Source organism: Pieris napi, chromosome 6, assembly GCF_905475465.1.
Source record: "Pieris napi chromosome 6, ilPieNapi1.2, whole genome shotgun sequence".
Taxonomy (NCBI): Eukaryota; Metazoa; Arthropoda; class Insecta; order Lepidoptera; family Pieridae; genus Pieris; species Pieris napi.
Genome location: NC_062239.1, coordinates 5,780,026 through 5,801,247, shown reverse-complemented (window position 1 = coordinate 5,801,247; position 21,222 = coordinate 5,780,026). Strand labels below are relative to the sequence as shown.

Sequence of the window (21,222 nt, the reverse complement as noted above, 5' to 3'; positions counted from 1 at the left end):
TGCTACTCCATCACGCCGTAATTACTTTGAATTACACTTAGATTTGACCTGTCTCGCTATAGTTATAGGTCACTATTAATCTCAACTCCAACTAATACAGTAAGACTATATTATAATATCAACGTAACGATGAATTCAGCAAATTATATTTTTATACCGTCAGACAATTACAGTTATTTGCTGAAATCACTGTTATTTCAGTTTCGCTAAAGCCGGAATTACATTACGAAATTAGTGGCATGCATGGGAAATCAGTTTCACTAAAGTATGTAGTTTCGATATATAGGTATGCGAAAGTAATTTCGTTAAATAATTAGTGTCGTGAAATCCTCAGTATCGCAGTAACCATGGCCCCATCAGCATCAAAGCTTTATTTTTTTATATTCAATATAGCTAAAGAGATACTTATATATAAACTTAAAATGCTGCGTTTTTAAGCAACTGGAAATAGTTTCAAGTCTTTATCATAAGAATTCGGGTGGCATCATGTATTAGCATCAAAATACGCACATCCCGCACAGCACAGCACTTTCGCGACACTAGTTTCACGTCACATCATCGCACCAAAAAAATCGAGCTTATTTGCATTTATGAAATTAATGCATGCTTTACGAAAATATTGAATTACACGTAATGCAATTTCGGCTTAAGTAAAGCTGAAGTCTTTAGTAACACGAAAGATTTTTCGATGCAAGGTAAAATATTACAGATAATCATTTCCAGCATTCTGTTGCAAACATTCATTAGGAAACAAGTACCTATACCAACGTGGGGTCAAATCTAGAATAGCAAAATGTCAGAATAGGAATCGTCACTTTGATGTCGTGAAACTTTGATATTATGATTTTATTCAAGTCTGAGGCATTTCTGTTTCGAAGTATCATCTCATAAATGTTTATTACTATCGGGCCCAATAATATCTGAGCTGAAATGAGATACCGAACGATATTTGTTTTACATATATCCCACATACTGCTAGCATTAAACCATTTCCTTTCAAAAAAGAAAAACTTGGTCGATTTTGATACATTATCTTTATATATATAATTCTTCTGTGAGTGTGTATGTCACTGAACTTCTCTCAAACGACTGGACCTATTTTGATGAAATTTTTTGTGTGTGTTCAAGGGGATCTGGGAATGGTTTAGATTCACAAATCAGCCCGCCAGATGGCGCTGCAGTCGGTACTTTAATACTTTGCTTTACTAATGGCTTGAAATATCATGCAGGACAACGTCTGTCGGGTCCACTAGTAGGTATATATTATCTACGTTCGCCTTTCTACTTGTCTTTCGACACTTAGTTACCAACGAATCCTTACTTGTAGAGGTCCAATCAATTTAGAAAAACTTATTGTGACCAGAGTACTCTCTGGACCTATCAAGCCCCTAACAAGTCTTACGAGAGGAGGAAATCATGCGTCGTCTCTAATACGACCTCCAGAAATGATAAGCGCGACTACAGAAGATCGTCTATGTTTGTTAAATTAGTTTAATTTTTGTAAATATACGCCCAATTTACAACAAAAAAATTTCACAACTTAATTGGACAAAGAACCTTTATAATTAGTTATATAAATATATATACCTGTGGTTCGTCGTTAAGCTTCTTATGATGTTCATGACTGGGCTCCAGAGATCTCTTTTGCACCTTGTGATGTGAAAATAGGTAGAATCCTTTTAAGGATCCGATCTGAAATAGAACAAATTAAATTATTAAGATTTTTCATTAAACATTGACTACTTAAGTATATTTATAGGTTTGTGTTCACGATCGTAAGATGAAGGGAAAAATCGTAAGGAAACCGACATTCCGTAGACTCAAACGGCGTGTGTCAGGCACAGAAGGCTGATCACCTACTTGCCTTTTAGAAAAAACAAATGATAGCGAAATATATACATAAATCTAAGATACATACTTAAAAGGTTCTAGCGCCATTGTTTTGTGTGTTTATGTTTATTTTATTTTGTTTTCTTTAAATTTGGGTACAAATATAATCGAGATAGTACTAGAATTATAAAATAGAAGGATTTGTCTACTCGGCTGTGTAATTCTAAATCATATTGTTGAACAAAGAGTAAGTTCAATGACCTTTCGCTAAATATATTTCCATTAACGACTTTTCTTTCTCAAGGCATTATAATTAAAACAAAACAAGTTTTCTTGCATTCTCTTAGAAGGTATTGTACTCATTTCTATCGTAATGAAAAACGCCTGAACGCCTGAGTTCATTGGAAAAGAGGAAATTCAATAGAGGAGAACAATTGGCTACGATATCCACCAATCATTGGGAACAACATCGAGGCGCATCGGACTATTTTACAAAGCTTTTATTTGCTATTAATAAATTAGATTGCGCTGGATCCGATTCTCTCAGACCAAGCTCAGGGCGCCGACTTATTGACTTAATATCGTTATACAATACAACAATGGAGGTCTTTTTCAGAATAGCTGTTTCTACTGATAAAGATGCAAAATGGGTATTGTTATAGACTTACTAGTCCAGGATCCATCGCCCATTTTTGCACTTGATTACTATCAAGCTAATTTTCCGTGAGTAGCTTTATTTTGATGTTTTTTCGAATAATTTAGATAATTGTCTTGAGATTTAACAAAAAAAAATTCAGTTAGTAATAAATATTTGAGAATCATCAAATCAACATATTTTATCATTGCTACCTCTGTTAGCTACCATAATTGAGAATTTTCGCATAGGAAATTGTTGGGCGACTCATCGGAACGAAGCTATTCACGAAGATTCAGCTTGATAGTAATTATTTTTACATCAAGGATCTGTACTACTACTTTTGAGCGTAGGACCAGGATAACGTACCGCGCAATTTGTAGGACAATATGTCTGTTAAATTACATAAATATTAACTAAGTAAAAAAATAATAATCAGCTGGTTAGTAATCATTTATTATGACCTCGTTATCGATACATGTCGGAAAGAGGGGACTCTTTGATCAAACCATAGATTTTGTAGGACAAATATTTTTTCGAATAATTTAGATAATTGTCTTGAGATTTAACAAAAAAAATTCAGTTAGTAATAAATATTTGAGAATCATCAAATTAACATATTTTATCCTTGCTACTTCTGTTAGCTACCACAATCGAGATTTCGTACAGGAAATTATTGGGCGTCTCATCAAAATAAAGCTACTCACGGAAAATTAGCTTGATAGTAATCAAGTGCAAAAATGGGCGATGGATCCTGGATTATACAATAAATAGGCAGTCAATACTGAAATAAACATATCTGAATCGCAATTGTAATAGTAGTTAACATTATGTGCTGGTTTTTAATTTAAGATACATGGACAGACAAAGGAAAAATCCTTGTACACAATTAACAATAATTAATTGTAAAATTAATTAGCGATTTTAGTATAGTACTAAGCAAATACGATAGTGTCGAAATAATAATATATCGTATTAAATATTAAATACATAGGATACACAATATCGCTACTGTGAATTCACTCTTCGAAGATATAAAGATGTCGGAGACAGGATTCAGTAGGCGCAATGTCTTTGTTGCTGACAACAACAACAGACTGGTTCTGACCCTTGATGTTATATATATATATATATATATATATATACGATTTTCCTTCATTTGTGCAAGTGTAAATATATCATTGATGCGGGTCCAGAATTAGAAAGATAACCCTTAGTTTAGAATCTAACCCTTAACAAGACTAAAGATAAAATATAAGCAAAAACTAAACTGGTTCGAGTAGTGTATATTATGTTTACTTAAGATAAGATCCATATAATATAATTTATGACGCTTGTAGGCGAATATTTGTTTTTGGTTAAATACATGTAGCTATCTATATATCTATGGGTTAAACTATAATGGGAATACTTTCAGAACTCCAAAATTTACGATAAAGTTACTTTACGTAGAATTATAAATTCAGAACGGAACTAATACAGCAGTTTTCCAGTAACTTCTGAATACATTGCAGCTAGACACGGCAGTACCCAACATAGTATTAGCGTGTATGACATCACTAGCTTTACTCTATGGTTCACGGATGAATGAAAGAAATAAACAAGCGAATTGCTCGTTGACCTGAGAATTTACGCAGTACTGGTCTACATTTTACTACGCTTTCATTGACTGGACAGGACTGCTCTAAAATAACATTGGAGAATAAAATATTCGTTTTATTTCTATTCCAAAGTAATTAAATTGAATAGTAGAAGGATAAGAATACAGGACGCCTTCAAACACGCAAAGGAAGTCTTAGTGTGTGGGACACGCAATAACAGCCCTATTCATTGTACACCTCCACCGTGATGTTGTGGAAACTAGAGGTCGCGTAAGGATTCTAAAATTCTACCCGTCTCTTACTACCTTAGCTGATAATAGACATGAGTAAAACGTAGATTTAGTCTTCTTACTCGTCGACTTTCCTCGCGATTTTTTAATAGAACAGGGGCAAGCGGGTTAAAGCTCACCTGATGTTAAGTGATACCGCCCATGGACACTCTCAAAGGGTTCGCGAGTGCGTTGAGCGGCCTTTTAAGAATAGGTACGCTCTTTTTTGAAGGACCCTGCATGGATGGATGTTTTCCTTCACCGTATGAGCAAGTGTTAGTCATCACTGATTCCATATATAGCATGTCCTTAGTTCAGAATCGCACCCTTGACAAGACTTCAGGTAAAATATAAGGTAAAAAACGGACCAATAGGTACTGGATCATCGAATATATATATTGTGAAGTAATCGATCACTAGACACGTGTAGTCCTCATATATTATTTGGGTCAGTCGCATGTGTAAACACATGGTCGCTTTCATAACTGTATTGTTAATGTCTAAATTATTATATAAATCATATTATTAATTCGTACTAAACGATTGCATCCAAATCGTATTAGCTTTTATATTATACTAGCTGACCGGGCAAACGTCGTTTTGCCATATATATCATTTATAGTAAAAAAATAGGGGTTGATCGTAGAGGGGTGAAAGTTCGGGGTTGTATTTTTTAATGCTGTATCATAAAAAAATAAAAAATATCTATAAATAAAAAAAAAATTTAGGGGTGGATTACCCTTAACATTTAGGGGGATGAAAAATAGATGTTGTCCGATTCTCAGACATACCCAATATGCACACAAAATTTCATGAGAATCGGTCGAGCCGTTTCGGAGGAGTTTAACCACAAACACCGCGACACGAGAATTTTATATATTAGATAAGAAGATTTTTCTTTCTATTTAAAGTTTCAGTAGCTCATAATTTTCACATTTTCATTTGTAACTAAAATCATATTCTTATATCCAAATGCATTTAAGATATAGCTCCTTAACATTTAATATAGTATTGGGTTTGTAATATATACAATAAAGAAATAAATATGTTTACGATTTAGCACAGCAGTAAATATATAACCGCTAACCAAGTTTACAACTCCACTTCAAAACCATTTGTTCCAAAAGTCTGAACAAAATTGGCTTTATCTCTTGGCTTTACATATTCCACCGTTTTATGTAATTCATTTTTTATTCACCTTTTCATAGTCAACATACGACTCGTGTGTTGAATGTGCCAAGGGTGCTTCAGCCAGCATAGTTAAGGTACATTTAAATAAATGTAAATGAACTCATAATTTTATGCCTCTTTTCTGAAAATGCGTTTTTAATGTTACAGTTATAACCAAATGCTTAAGTTTAATGTTGTTACCCCAATTTAATAGTAGACCGTGGTATAATTATAAGTAACCTAATAATAGTGTACATTCAAAGTTGGTGGTAGGGTTTGGTTAATAGCCTATAATAAAATAATAAAGCCTTGCCAATAAAGGCAACTAAGTTCTACGCATATGAAATTACGGGCACTGGTTATGAGTCTCTATTTAAACTTGAAATCTATTCCACGACGAACTTTTTTTAACCGAAATAACAGATAAAAATAAATTGAATGCGCAACAATCACTTCATCAATCGTTATTGCAAATTGTTTTCAAACTAAAACAACGTTCAATTCAAAATTCCAATTTCAAATACACATTTTCGCATCATAGAACATAGACACGGCAATTATGCTTTTTTTAAAGCAGTGGACACACGCACAGCTAATCCGGGTATTACTTTAATCCGGGCACACGGTACCCGGAGTCGAAAATTATTGCTTGCCGGCCTTACAAATTACCCTGGGTAACTCGGTTGCGTACTAACTCACGACGGTTAATTTACAACGCACCCTACAAATTAATATCTCTGATTTGGACCCTTGTCAGCAAGCGAACTTTGTTCTTATTATCAGCGAGAGGAATGTTCTAAAAATTATTACAAGAAAATTGCGCGAATATCTAAGGAATTTGATTGTTTAACGTTGAAAATGTGCTCGGAAAAAGCAATTAATTATTAATTATTACTTGAATTTCTAAGTGACTTAGGTAAAATAAGTAAATGTAAAATAAGTTACTTATTATACATACACTTACAAATATATTAATAAGGTGTAGTTTTATACAACTTTTTGACAAGGTAATAATAATTATTTTTAATAGAACAGAGTGCAAACGGGCAGGATGTCTGATATTAAGTGATACCGCCGCAAGCGGACACTCACCTTATCAAAACGCAAGTGCGTTGCCGGCTTTTTAAAAATTTGTACGTTACGTACGTTTTCTTGAAGGACCCAAACGTGAATTGGTTCGGAAATACCTACTTCGGTAGGCAGCTTTTGTATTTTGTTAATAGCCACACAACTGCTAAATTCACTTACAGTGTATAATAACATATGTATTATAAAAAAGCCAAATCATATTTTAAAATGTATCCAGGTATAACATCTGCATCTCATGTCGATGTTATACCTAAAATAAAAATCAACTAGTGAAAGTCTCTCACACTATAAATTCAATAAAACCAATTTTCAATAAAATTCTACATACAAATCTTCTTAATACATAGTGGCTCTGCGTAGTGAAAGCAGGTGCATACCATCTCACTCATTCCAACGATCGCAATTCGTAATAGTTACTCGACTAGTCCAACAGTTACTAAGCGGAATTATTTGTTACCTGCCTCACAAACCGAGCTGAATTAAATGCTCTTTGTGTTTAGTTTAGACAAAACCCTCTTGTTATGAGCCTCGCTTTACTTAATTGCAACTGCATATTCAGCTGATTACATACTTGTGATGTCGACCGTATGCTGACCCTGTATCTCTATGTACAGGGAACATTTTTTTAAATGTGTATAGTTATGTTTCATTAAATCTCTATAATACAATTAGGATAGTAATAGACAACCAAATAATCAGTTTCGCATCAATACTTAATATTAAAGGAGTTTGTTTGGTTAAAAGTTAAATTTCGGGAAGTACTTTCTCTAATTGTAAAAATATTATTGTTTTAGACTTGCCGCAGTTTGATATTTTGCGTTTTTTTTTTTGTCTCAAAATTATGTCATAAAATCTGATTGCAAATGGATACAATTTAAAAAAAAGTTAGTCCATTTAGACTATAGTATTGAGGCTAGCATAACGGGAATCAGGTAAAATAAGAAGTACGAAGATAAGACAGAAAACTAAAGTCAAGGATATACTAACGCATATAGATCACTTAAAATGGAGCTGGGCAGGACATATTATGCTATGATGCAAAGCAAACAAGTGACTATGGTAGCCAAGAGACGTCAGGGTCGCCCGAAATCACGCTGGAAAGACAACATCAGCCTGACTTTGGGACCATAATGGACCAGAGACGCAGAGGCTAGTACACAATGGAGAGAGCTGGAGGAGGCCTATGCCAAAAGGCACGCCGAATTGCGAGACATAATATAAAATAACACTACATATCCATACCTAATTGTTTACCTTAAGTATATTATGTATCACTTTTCTGGAAATAAAAGGCTTTATTATTATATTGAGGTTATAGTATATATATATATAACTACGCTTACGTTATAACTATTAAGCTACGACTAAATTTACGCAAGAAACAATGAGGAACACCTAGTCTATAAAAAAAAACCACGTTTTATATACATTACAATTGTATACAATAGTTCGTTCTATAAAAAATTGACGACCCGAAAGCAAAACAAGCCTCCAACCAAGCCTGAAAAGCAAACAAAAACGATGTATTCCACTTCGTTGTTTTGATTTTCGCAAATATTTGACAAATAAATAGTCACGCTCGAATTTATATTTCTAAATAAATAGGTTATCCTACTAGCGCTTGTCGAGTTAAAAATTTAAAAGGTAAAATCATGAAACTAAATTTTCATTTTAGTTCTATGCGACCAGAACTTTGTGTTTAATATCTAATTAATTATACCATTTCTGCAATATTAAATGAAGCAATGGTTTCATTAAACGGCGGAATTGTATGCTACGGATGCTACGAGCTTCTTATACGTCTACGGCGTAGAGGCAGTAAACACTAACTCGACCAGAATAGAGTACATCTTGTAATTTTCTTTGTATACAATTAATATTTTAGTATTTTAATGAAAATAACTGAGTCCTATACATTTGATATCGTGAACTAATGTAAAATATTTTAGGGTCTCGAGTGAAGTGTAACTATTTACCTTAACTAGTGCATGAAAAGCTCTCAAACACACAATGTTCTCTTTTGCTCGTTGGACGGATTAAAATGAAGGGTACAATTTCAGTTTATGTTACCATTGAGTTCCTTTCAAGTACCTGCGGTGTTGTATTTCCACATTACACGTCGTGCTACGATCTGGATAAAATTTCTCACGGCTACTACTTGTTAGAGCGGGTACAACAAAGAAACGTAAAAGACAATTGCCATCGTGTTGCAAAGTAGAAAATAATATGTTTTCGTGAATAAATAGTAAATTTAAAACTATAATTGAATACTACTATTAATATTATATAATATTCTCGTAATAGGGATGTTAAGGGTTAATCGTTACCGCTTTACCTATTGCCAAGAGGCTTTATTATATTGCTCTAAAAACATAAAATAAATAACCACATATTACTAAAGGTGCAGTTAGTATAAAAAGACGCACTTTGTAGTAAAAATTCAAATAAAAGAACGTAAACGTGTCCACGTTGTAATATATTCAAAGGCTCGTATTAACCATGAATAACGAAAGCCATAGAAAAAAGGTAGCGCAGGTGCAACGAACGCTCGGCAAATTCCTAGTATTGTAAAAGTACCAAATCCGATCAAAGTCCGAACGGACAGAAATAAAAGTGCAATTTGGGAATACAAATGAAAATGTTTGAATTTGAAAAGTGTTTAAGCTGCAATTTATCATTCAAAGCTTTGAGGATTTTAGCTATAAATAACACAATTTGCAACTGCAAACCAAATTTTCTAATGAAGGCAAGAATTTTTCGAACATTGCCATTGATGAAAAACTTGTAAGTCTAGAATTGCGATGTTACCGTCGCATATGTCTTTGTTTACTTGATTATAATATCGTATCTTTGTGAGAGCTGCATTCATTTTCGTGTAATAAAGATTTCTAACAATCAGAATCTAAATCACAGATTCTTTACTAGTAACTAAAATTAAATACAAAGTGTAAGTTAATACAAATTACTTGTGTCAGGGGACCCAGCTCTTCCGTAACTTATATGGTGATAAATAAATAAAAACGTGTACTTTGCGAATAGTAGATTATGTTTGTGTTTGTGTAAATATGTAATTTTATTATAATAACAGCCATTAAATTCTCCACTTCTGTGTAACGCAAGTTTTGCCGCCATTACTATAACTGTTGCTCATATTCAATCTTTGAGTTAACTTATAATCTAATACAAATTATCTAGTCTTTTTGTGGGTGTTGTTTAAAGATGTGATCTGTAATCATTATATCTAACATGAAAATCGCTTATCTTCTATAAACGGCATATAGTTGGAACTATTTGAGCGCAGTACTTCGGCTAAGACTTCGATAATCCGAGCTTAATGTTCCAAAGCATTAGGAGCAAGGAATATTGAAATATTATGTAACGTTTGTCCAAATAGCTTATACATTCGCACGCGACTATGAAATTAGCTGTATAGTTTTATCAACAAAAACAATAGGAAATTACCTAATCAGTATTAAGATTTAAGATATGGTTCATGAAGTACACAACTATTATTAATTATCGTTTTGTTTCTTACTAATGAGAATATCATTATCAATAGTTATAAGCCAGAGCCTCAGCTTTCAACGCACATCGTATTCGATTCTGACTGTAAAACAAGTCAATATCTTCACGATAGTTGCTTTACTTTACAAGAAAGTGAATGCGAACACAGATAAAAATCCATTGACGCACACATGACCGTACGACACTTGACAGTCTCCACAACTGCTTTTGGGAGGAAAGACTGAGTATGGTTGGTCTCTAGTTAATAAATTAGTATTTAATAACACGAGTTCCTATTATGATATTTTTACTCTTAATTTTGACAAAAAACATAGTTATAATGAGAGCTCCACACAATAGAACTTTTAATTTGAATTTGCCACTGTTAAAACAATAGACAATAAACTAAATAGGCACGTCAACGTGTAACTAATTTTAAACTCCATCCACATGTATTCATTCATTAACAGCGGGTGCCGTTAGCCGAGCCGGGAGCAGTTAGTGTACTTAGCGAAATGAAAACGATTACATCATTAAATATTCCCAGAGTAATGTAAATTTCATACAACGCGAATATATGAATTAATTCATCATGACAATGTTAAATTAAAAAACTTTTTTTTTTAAATTTAACATTGTCATGATGAATTTGTCGCTAGACAGAAGCAAGAACAATGAGTAAAGTATTATTATTACAAATTATTTTTGTACCGGCATCTATCGTCTGAGACAATATCAATACTATGAAACGCTAATGATTTGATTGTGATTTCAGATTTGACTCGATTAGAGAACTAAATGTAAAATTAGAAGCATTTAATATATATTTCTTCAACATAACTGTACAATGACTTGTGTTAGCTATATGAATAAATGATTTTGATTTAGATTTTTTGAATGTGCTGTCGAAGTACGTATTTCTATATCTTTATATATATAATTCTTCTGTGAGTGTGTATGTCACTCTCAAACGACTGGACCGATTTTGATGAAATTTTTTGTGTGTGTTCAAGGGGATCTGGGAATGGTTTAGATTCACAAATCGCCCGGCAGGTGGCGCTGCAGTCGGTACTTTCATACTTTAATATCCTAATAGCTTGAAATATCATGCAGGACAACGTCTGTGGGGTCCACTAGTATGTATATATTCCTATACATGAAATCAAACACTAAAGTCTCTTATCTGGCCAGTCAGTGGTTCAACAGGTTCACTTTCCCTTTATTTTATTCTTCGTTAAAATATATGTAACTTTAAAAAAATTCTACCATCTGTTTAAAAACTATTTAAGCCTTAAATGAATCGCCTTTTCATAAGCTATTATTAAAATTTGAAAATCCATTAAGAAAAGTGTACCAAGGGTGAAGCTGAAAACCTTCATTGTTTCACTGTTCATTATCCCTGCACCTCTTAATAGCGCCTTCGCTTTCTTATAGAGAAACTTAAAAGCAAACTCCAGTTTCATTAGGAAAATCCTGAGTTTTGATAACGAGATTTTAAAGGCAAAATGGTGTTATGTCCACAGTACGCGATAACTGCGCAAGATTGGTGCAAACGATAATAATTCTGTTTGCAAATGGATTCTGTAGTCATTACAGTTATTAGTAGAGTGATTAGATTTACACATTGCAAATTAAATAATACATACTACATACTATTTGACTTTTACATATAATCGTTTCCTATTCGATATTACTTATAAATTATACTTTATTGGACATTTACAATATTATAATCGTTTCTGAGCGATCTCTTCCAGGCAACCCTAATAAAACTAAACAATAAAGAATTGCAAAACAGTGCAAAAGTGGGAAACTAATTTCTTAATACATAAAGCCTTAAAGGTGTTTTTAAAGCCTTTGACATATTATAGAAGCCTGTAAGCCTTTGACATTTGACAAAGATCTGTCTTAGCGCAAGATTTTTTATTATTCAAATGTCAATCTATATTACAATAACTATAAATGATGATGAGCAGTGTTGGCCTAGTAGCTTCAGCGTGCGACTCTCACCCCTGAGGTCATAGGTCGTAGGCTGTGCACCAATGGATTTTTTTTCTATGTGCACATTTTACATTCGCTCCAACGGTGAAGGAAAACATCATGAGGAAACCGGCTTGCCTTAGACTTATTACAATAACTAACTTAAACATTTAAACATGTGATGAGGGGCATGATGTAATGGTTGCAGGTGCTCACTATATATCGCTATATCGTCTCCGGCAGTTCTACGTCCTTGATTTTATAACTAACAGTAAATGGTTATCATTTATCATTTATAAGTCTAAAAATACGTACTACATGATTAAATGTGATTTTAATTAATAATTATTTTCAATAACACCATGTCCATAACACGTTTGATTACATTAAGATGTATTTTCTGTAATGTAATTTAGACATAAGGAACTAAATTATTAAAGTTTAAAAAGGCAGGGTGCCTTAATCTCTCGTGCGGAGAGTTACCATAAGTTTTGACAACAATTATAAATAACTTTACTGTTCTTATTAATATGACATTACGATAATTAATATGACATTTGCATGTCTATTTTTATATGGCTGATTTAATTATTTTTATAATTAATCAATCTGAATGTTCCACTTTGGAGCCTTTCAAGTATTACGTAAGCACTATAGAGGGGTGAGGGGGGAGTCTTTGATTTTTTATTTGGTGATTACGTCAACAATAATTACTTCCCTTTCTACACATATTATCCGCATATTGTCTATGCTTGAAAACGAAATACATTTTCGAGAATTCCTACAATTTTTTTTATTATATGTACTATTATTTTTGAGAGTTTTGCTAACTTTTGCTGACAAGAGGAAGGGGGATAACTTTCTATCTTTCCAAATAAACGATATATTATTATTATTAACTAAACATCGATATTTATTTTGATATTTCAGTTTGCACTGCAAAAACCTACTACTACCTTATACGAGTACACTATCCTCTCGTATATATTCTGCCCCATAGGTTACGTCATCAATCCCCCGCATAAAAACTGCCATAGAGAATGTGCGTGAACAAATAGTGCGATTCAAACGCAAACTACCGTCCATACATCAGCACACGTTTCGCCGACATCCGTAAATATTTTTCCAGTCCCGACACGTCTTTATAATAAAAACATCACATTCGTGAAACGTAACATTAGGCATAAATTCACAATTGCACAAACACAACTAAAGGAATAAAGAATTCTCCTTTCTCTAATTTGTTAAGATAATGAGGTCTTTAGTTCCAGATAAAGTCTTAGTCAAGGATAAGTCCTTAGGTGGAGTGCTTTAGGTACTAACCCTTATAAAAAATCTAACTGCACTATTAACTACTCGTTCGTCTTTCTCTCCAAAATTATGTATGTGATGAAAAGAGATAGATAGCTTTTTAGAAATTAGAGTGAATAATTTAACAAAAAGAATTACCCTCTTTTTAACCAACTTCAAAAAAGTTTAAGGACCTTAACATTAACGATTTTTACCTAAACATGTAATACATTGACACTATTTAACAGAAAGAAACTTACGGCGGTACTCAGAGTCTTTAATTATGTTAACGGTGACTTAATTTAATAAAGAATTAGAGATAGCATTTCATTGTTCTTGATATCCTACTCCTTTACCTACATATAAAAAGAAATAACTAAAATAATATGAATATATATATCCGTATCAAAGATTTCTTAAAACGCGTCCTTACACAAAAAATCAGTGTACAAAGGGATATTATGTGGCTTTCCCTTCAGAGCACAATAAATATTGAGAAGTAGCAGGTGTGCCGAACTCGGTCCGCGAGACACGTGAAACACTCACTCACGAATAAGAAAAAATCTAAGAGCTAAATAATAGGTACGAATGTTATAAACAACTTTAAGTTAACCATACTTCTACCATAGCATAGCATGGAATAAACAAAATTCTTCTTGTGGTGCCTTTTCATTATTGGAGGTTAGCCGTCACTCTTCTGCAGTCGCAATACGATGATTTTTGAAGTGAAACTTCTTTATCAGGGTTGGAAAAAAATTTAGTGTAACATTTTTTCGTTACGCGTCACGTTTTTCGGTTACGCGCCATGTTCCTTTTTGAAGTCAAACTTCTTCATCGGCGTTGGAAAAATTTTTACCGTCACATTATTTATTATTTATTGAAGTGAAACGCAAAACATTTTTCCGTTACGCGCCATCTTTTGAAGTGAAACTTCTTTATCGACGTATGGGAGAAATTTTGTAGCAGGTTACGCGCCATGTTGCTTTTTGAAGTCAAACTTCTTTATCGGCGTTGGAAAAAAATTTACACACATTTGTCACATTTTTCGGTTACGCGCCATCTTTTTCTTGTCCCTACCACGGTTGATCCGAAGAGATTCGAAGCAATTAGTAACAAAAATATATAATAACGATAACAATGATAGTAATACTAATAATTCTATTACAATTAATGAAATTCTGTAATAATCTAGTACAGTAACAAGTTAAAATGAAATAATTGTATTTGTATTCATGTCTATGATAATAAAAGCATTTTGTTAAACTTTATCTAATTTAACTTTATTTAACCAATTTCTGTAAAGTTGCATATAGTAGATCATTTTTCGAAAAATAAGGTCATAAAGAAGTTTCACTTCTTACGTGTGTACACCTAGTACACGCACACATTTTTTTCCTTCTACCAACACGCTGTTTACTCTGGATTTAGCGGTAGCGGATCTTTCCATTATTTGATGTTCTACAAAAGTTTTGACATTCCAACTTCATTGAGAACTTTCTCGTTAGAAACCATCTGGATCCAGTCTATATGAAGCATGCGACGATAACACTACGAATCAAATTTAAAATAGTAGCAATAAATTTCTCAAGAATTCCTTCAATAGCACTTTATGGCCTAAGGCCACTGCCTTGGGAAACACTTTTCCCAACCCTTTTTATGCCATGCTCCACTTTAGTCTTACTAAAATTCTTATGCCCCAATGTAACATACATAATTAATTAAAAAAAAACCTTTAATCAAGAAACTTAAATGATAGGTTAAAACACAGTAAATTTTCAAAACATTTGAAAAACTGAAATCAAATTCCAATTATAAAGACTTTTCTATATTTTTTTAATTTAGGGAGATACTTGCTGCATAGGGGTTTTATATTCTCCACAAGTCTCCACGTTGTTTTATATCCAGCCAATTTCGATTGCCCTCCTTAACAATTAAATTGCCCCCCTGTGGGGCCCACGTTGAAACACTTCATAAGGCATACTTCATTCTTTGTTTTTAGAAATATATAATTTTAAATAAATTCATTTATTTCCTCAGTTTTTATTCTTACAGTAACTTACTTATTCATATTTAATACTGATACTTATTAATGCAAAATTTAAACAAAGAACATAATATTACATATAAGCAAAACAAGAACCCATAAAACCTAAGCCATTTTATCACAAATTATAAATAATCATTGTGAATTCAGCAAGTACAAATAAACATAATGTTTATTTTATATTAAAATAATCGAAAATAATGTTATCTCTTAGTCTAGGACACTTTTGGGCCATAATTCAAGGGTAGGCAGGTGTTGAGTCGAGATAAAACTCAAGCGTCATACCCGCAGTGATTTAGATAACGTATTCTACGCAATCTGAATTAGCTTCCCAACATAAATGTTACGTTCATAGTTTGTTCGCTTTTTCTTTATGTGTTTATATACTTTATCTTAGAAACATAGACCTTATTGAACTTTTCTTATTCTTTACCAAGACCGTTACAAAATGCCGTTGCCAAAATTAGTTTCAATCTTAAAAATGTAGACTGTAAAAAAAATATACCCAAACAATTATACTTAAAATTAAATATATAAACTAGTACAGATTATGCCGAGTTACAAGGGAAAAAAAACTCGTTCTTTTATAACACACACAGAGTAACATACCACCTAGTTCTATAGATAATTAAACACTAAGAACAAACTTTATCTAGAAATAGTTAGGACAAAACGGTCAAAAAGACCCCTATGAAAGGCAGTAATAGGGGCGTACTTTAACACATTAAGTGCCCGTATGCGGCTTTTCAGACCCAGCCCGAGTTTTATCGGTGGAATGTGGCACATAAACGCCCACATGCTAATGCGGACGCCGTAAAAACTTTTCATAGAAAAACTTTTCGGGACGGTCGAATTCGTTTAGGAAGTAGGTTTAACGGCCTCTAAGCTTGTTTGTGGATAGTGTAGTCCCTATTTCATCTAGCGATAATAAAACTTTAATAGATCACGTCATTGTTCCTCATTACATTGTTGTTCTAAGGGAAAAACTCAACTGTTTATTTTAAGCTGTGGAGCATAGTTCAAATATAGAACCATATTAGTACCACAGCAAAAGCGCATTCGAAATTTAAAATATTTAAGCTGTATACAAATAATCGACAAGTATTTACCCAAACAATTATCGATTCGGTTTGCCATCACGTCATGACCGTTTACCGTCGAATGGCATGAGGCTGATTGGCCTCTCATTTGGGTCCGATTGTGCCTCACGAATACATAATTCGTGTTCAACACCGCTGCCATTAAGATAATCTCGCCGGCTATAGGGGCCTGTCATTGATTGCTAACCGCTTGAATGTGCTCGACGAGCGTACGAATACGTGATGTTATCTTAAATTATAATATGTCGAACGCTGTGTAAATAGCTGTTCCAACTTCCATATATTGTCATTATCTTTTGTATTGATGACATACGCCACGTTTGCTTTTGTTTTTATTAAGAATATCATTCGTATAATAACAGATTTTTGTCTCTTCGTATGAATGAGAATGATGATTTTAATGTGATTGAATTTAATCGAATCAGACAGTTGGAACTCATCAATGTCTAAAACAAACAATTTTTTTGGGTCTTAGGCGTTATGCCGTTTTCTTTCACCGTACAACCGAGTATCAATTACACACATAGGAACATTATGTATATGTTGTGTTCCCCAGCTGGATTGACACACGTATTTTAAAAATAATTTTAATATCTTCAACTATTTCCTTCATAGTAGGTAATTTAATAACAAATTTTGTAAATTACTATGCAAATTGTTGGATGATAAACAATTTGGTAGACATTATTCATCCTTGAGTATTTAACAAATAAATGCGGCTTGAGAAGCTATGAGTATTCGTAAAGAGTTCATTTAACACCACTGTTAGAATAAAAGAAAGTTTTTAAAGTCGTAGACCTTGAACTATTTAAGGGAATGTGAAAAATATGAATCTACATTTTTTTCAGGGCGTAATCTTAGGCAATTTTATAGAAATTTTCCTTTTTTTATGCTAAAATGAAATACAAAAATTACTTTAATGTTTAATTTTTAAATTTTTGTTGTAATATGGACGCGTGCCTTGCATCATCATTTCCATTATATTTTGCATCACATTCTAAAAGTGTACACAACTAACCAATCTCGACAAAAATACACAAAAATAAGAGAGAATTAGAGTTAACCCTAATAAACCCAGTTAACAAACTGGTAAACATTGGTAAATCTCAGCTTAGATAAACAAAGCAGACATGTAAATACGGTAATCCAATTACAAGCTTCCAAAAATACAAAAACCGAGAGCTTTTAAAAGTACATAGCTCCTTAACATTAAGTGACGTCGCGTCAACAATAAGCAGATGGGCTTATTGTCTCTGAAAATGAATATTCTACATTTAATGGAGGCGCGATTCACACAGTCGCCGTTTTGAGAAAGTAGTGATTTTAAATATAAAAAATTAATCAGTGGCGCTACAACCTTTTTCTGGTCTGTGCTTCATATTTCTGAATCGATCATCTGTCAATCTAATACGCAAGTAGATGATCAGTCTCCTGTACCCGACACAGGCTGTCGACTTTTTGGATCTAAGGCATGCAGGTTTCCTCACGATGTGTTCCTTCACTAGATTTTAATTTCAAGCGTTTAGCGTGCCAATCAAATCTCTGAGGGTCGGAGGAACCATCCCTGGCTGTGCACCCATGGAAATTCTATCTATATGCACATTTAACACTCGCTCGTACGGTGAAGGAAATCATGGTGAGGAAACCGGCATGTCACAATGACATGTGTAGACAGAGAAGGCTGATCATCTACTATCTAGTCTATGATATAAAAAAATATATATATATATGAAAGTATAAAAAGATGGATGCAATCTGAAATCCAGACCCATAGAAGGGTTGTAGCTCCACTGGATTTTATTTTATACGTAAAATAGTGTTTACCTTCTAATTTAACACAAAAATATCGATATATTAACTTTTTGTTTAAAAAACTTCAGCTCTTTTACCTTCAAACACCGAACTCCCGCAATATTTTTCAGGATTAAATAGTCAAAGCGTTTAAACCGCTTGCAGCTAATACTAGCACATGACCATACCCACACATGACTTTTTACCAAACTAGTGAATAATTACAATACTTCTTTAGAATATGAATGAGGCAGGGCAAGAAAACGCGATTTCATTAAAACATTGAGAGTTCGATTCCTTTGTTCGATAAAAAGCTCCACCTAATTTTATTCAAGTTCTAAAATTTCAGACAAACCATCACTTTGATTACACATTTTGATTAATGTTTATTAAAACCTAAACATAACAATCAGTGTTTACAATTTTCTTAACTTTCTAGTAATAATTAAAATTCATAAAAATAAATTTAAAAAGTTTGGTCCCCGTGACTTTAATGCTGGCAGGATTTCCTCGCTGTATTGCGATACTTATTCGTTGAGCTAGGAAAGCACCAGCTCTGGGGTCAACGGTACTCTCTACCAGGGTCCAACTTAAATCTTTAATTAGCGCCTGTGCACTTGAACCCCGCGGCCCAAGAGTTTATACTCCAAAGCAAACAAAATCGAGGACAGACTCCAACGATAAGTTGTTTACACACAATTAAGTTCAGCTTAAAATTCAGTTCTTTCAGGCAAATGTTTGACGCAGCCGTTTAATTTGTCAAACTCATCATAGTTACAGGATTTACATATTTTGACTGAAGCTGTCCGGTCATTCCTTATGTATATAGACTTACATAAATCTCATAGTAATACAAGCAGTAAGAGAAATAAAACAGCGATGTTTCAGTGCTATTACAATTATTAGAAGTTAATAAACAAACCATAATTCATACATATATATATTTCAAGCGACATTTACCTCAAAAAAACCTATTAAGTTTATAAATAAACGTAAATATATTTCATATGTAAACACTTTCAAAAATAATAACACTTACTTTTAAAATATAAACCCACATATTTTAAGAGCTATTTTCCTAACAAACACAGCCTCAATTTTCCAAGCGCAACCAGTTCTAATATAATACGCGGGTAAACAACAAACAAGATATTCCTTAGGAAAATACGTCAAAAATTTCCGCCGTCAGGTTACGCGGGCTCGCCTAATAAATATGCATTGTGTCAAATTGCATGAATTATTCTCAGCGAAAAGATTCCAAGAAAGGAGGCCAATAAACATTTTGCCTGTCAAATACACTCGGGGGCGCTAAATCGACGCCGGGCTAGTTCCCTCCGAGCTTAAATAAGGCGTTTCAACGCGAGCGCTTTATGCGATCCTAAATGTATTGAGGAAATTTAAGGCTCGTACCACACGAGACTCGGCGTTAAGATTTCAGAATTAGTTCGTTTCAAGCATCAATACATACTATAGATTATGCAAGCAATATCCACAAAATCTACGTTTTCCTAACGGATTGCCAATACCAATTAGTAAACCTGTCTCAAGGTCTTAAAATGTATTCAATAAATATTAAGCCTTATTATTCCTGCAAAATCAACTGTCTTAAACCTAAATTAAACCATTATCGCAAAATATAGAGTAACTGAACAAGATCTGTTTATTTAAGACGATAAAAGCGTGTACAAACAGTCCACGCGTCACCTCCCCAAGCTGCCGCTATATCTCGGAAATGGCTTTGTTTCCTGCGAGCGTGCCCGGCGCGCTCATCCGGCGGGAAATAAAATAAATGAATATCACATTATGGGGGGCTAAAGCAAAAATAACCTCTAATGTTAGATACAATGCCCTGGGGACTCTGCACGTCCTTCCGCGTCCGTTTTCGCTACACGTGACTTCGGAAATTAAAAATACAATTTGAAAACTAAGAGTCCAAAGCTCAATTCTAGAATAGAAAGAAGCTGACGTAATCATATTTCAATAGTTAAAGCGGATGACAATCATTAAAAGAATTAAATGAATTGAAAATTTGAACAACTACCTACTATTGTGAAATTTGTCTTTATACGTTCCTTAAAAAAGTTTTGAGTATTTCGGATTTAGGATCATCTTTAGTGTGATTGAGCAGTATTGGCCTAGAAGCTTCAGCGTGCGATTCTCATCCCTGAGGTCGTAGGTTTGATCCCCGGCTGTGCACCAATAGACTTTCTTTCTATGTGCACATTTAACATTCGCTCGAAAGGTGAAGGGAAACATCGTGAGGAAACCGACATGATTTAGACCCAAAAAGTCGTCGGCGTGTGTCAGGCACTGGAGGCTGATCATCTACTTGCCTATTAGATTGAAAAATGATCATGAAACAGATTCAGACATCTGAGGCCCAGACCTAAAGAGGTTGTAGCGCCACTTATGACAGCAATCTCATAAGAATATATGTATACTAAAAAAATTCAAAGTATAAAACTCCCAAATGTATTTAATATATTCGAAAGGTCCGCGCCACGAAAGTATACGAAGAGTCTCCAAAAGGCAGTCCGCCTAAATTAAATTGAAGAAAATTTTGTTTCTCGACAGCGATGTAGCGTAATGACTCGCGTTGTTTGAAGAGCTTTAGCGGGATTGTATAAGCGAATCTTTTACGTTTATTGTGTTTACTATGTATTTTAAGTGGTATTAACATAATCAGAGCTTTGAATTTGCGTTATTACATTTCAGAGTACTTTTAGCCGTAAACGCTCCGCAATAAAACTCTTTTTGGTGAAACTCGTTTTTAATAAAATGAACCTTCAAATTTGTGAAGCGTATATCTCGAACAAAATATTTTTCAGACGAATTCTTGCGGCAAAGATGGAATGAGGATGTGAAACTATTTTCTTTATCACGATAAAACCTACGTTTATAAGCGAATTTTTTCAGGTAA

General features: G+C 33.5%; 1 protein-coding gene across 1 annotated transcript in view; it reads right to left on the bottom strand.

Annotated features, from left to right (window-relative positions):
- The window catches only part of LOC125050714 (furin-like protease 2), a 184,250-nt gene that overhangs the window by 14,820 nt on the left and 148,208 nt on the right, over window positions 1–21,222 (bottom strand). Inside the window, exon 3 of the mRNA XM_047650750.1 lies at window positions 1,588–1,692. Coding sequence (XP_047506706.1) covers window positions 1,588–1,692 — 105 coding nt within the window. The remainder of the gene's footprint in view (window positions 1–1,587; window positions 1,693–21,222) is intronic.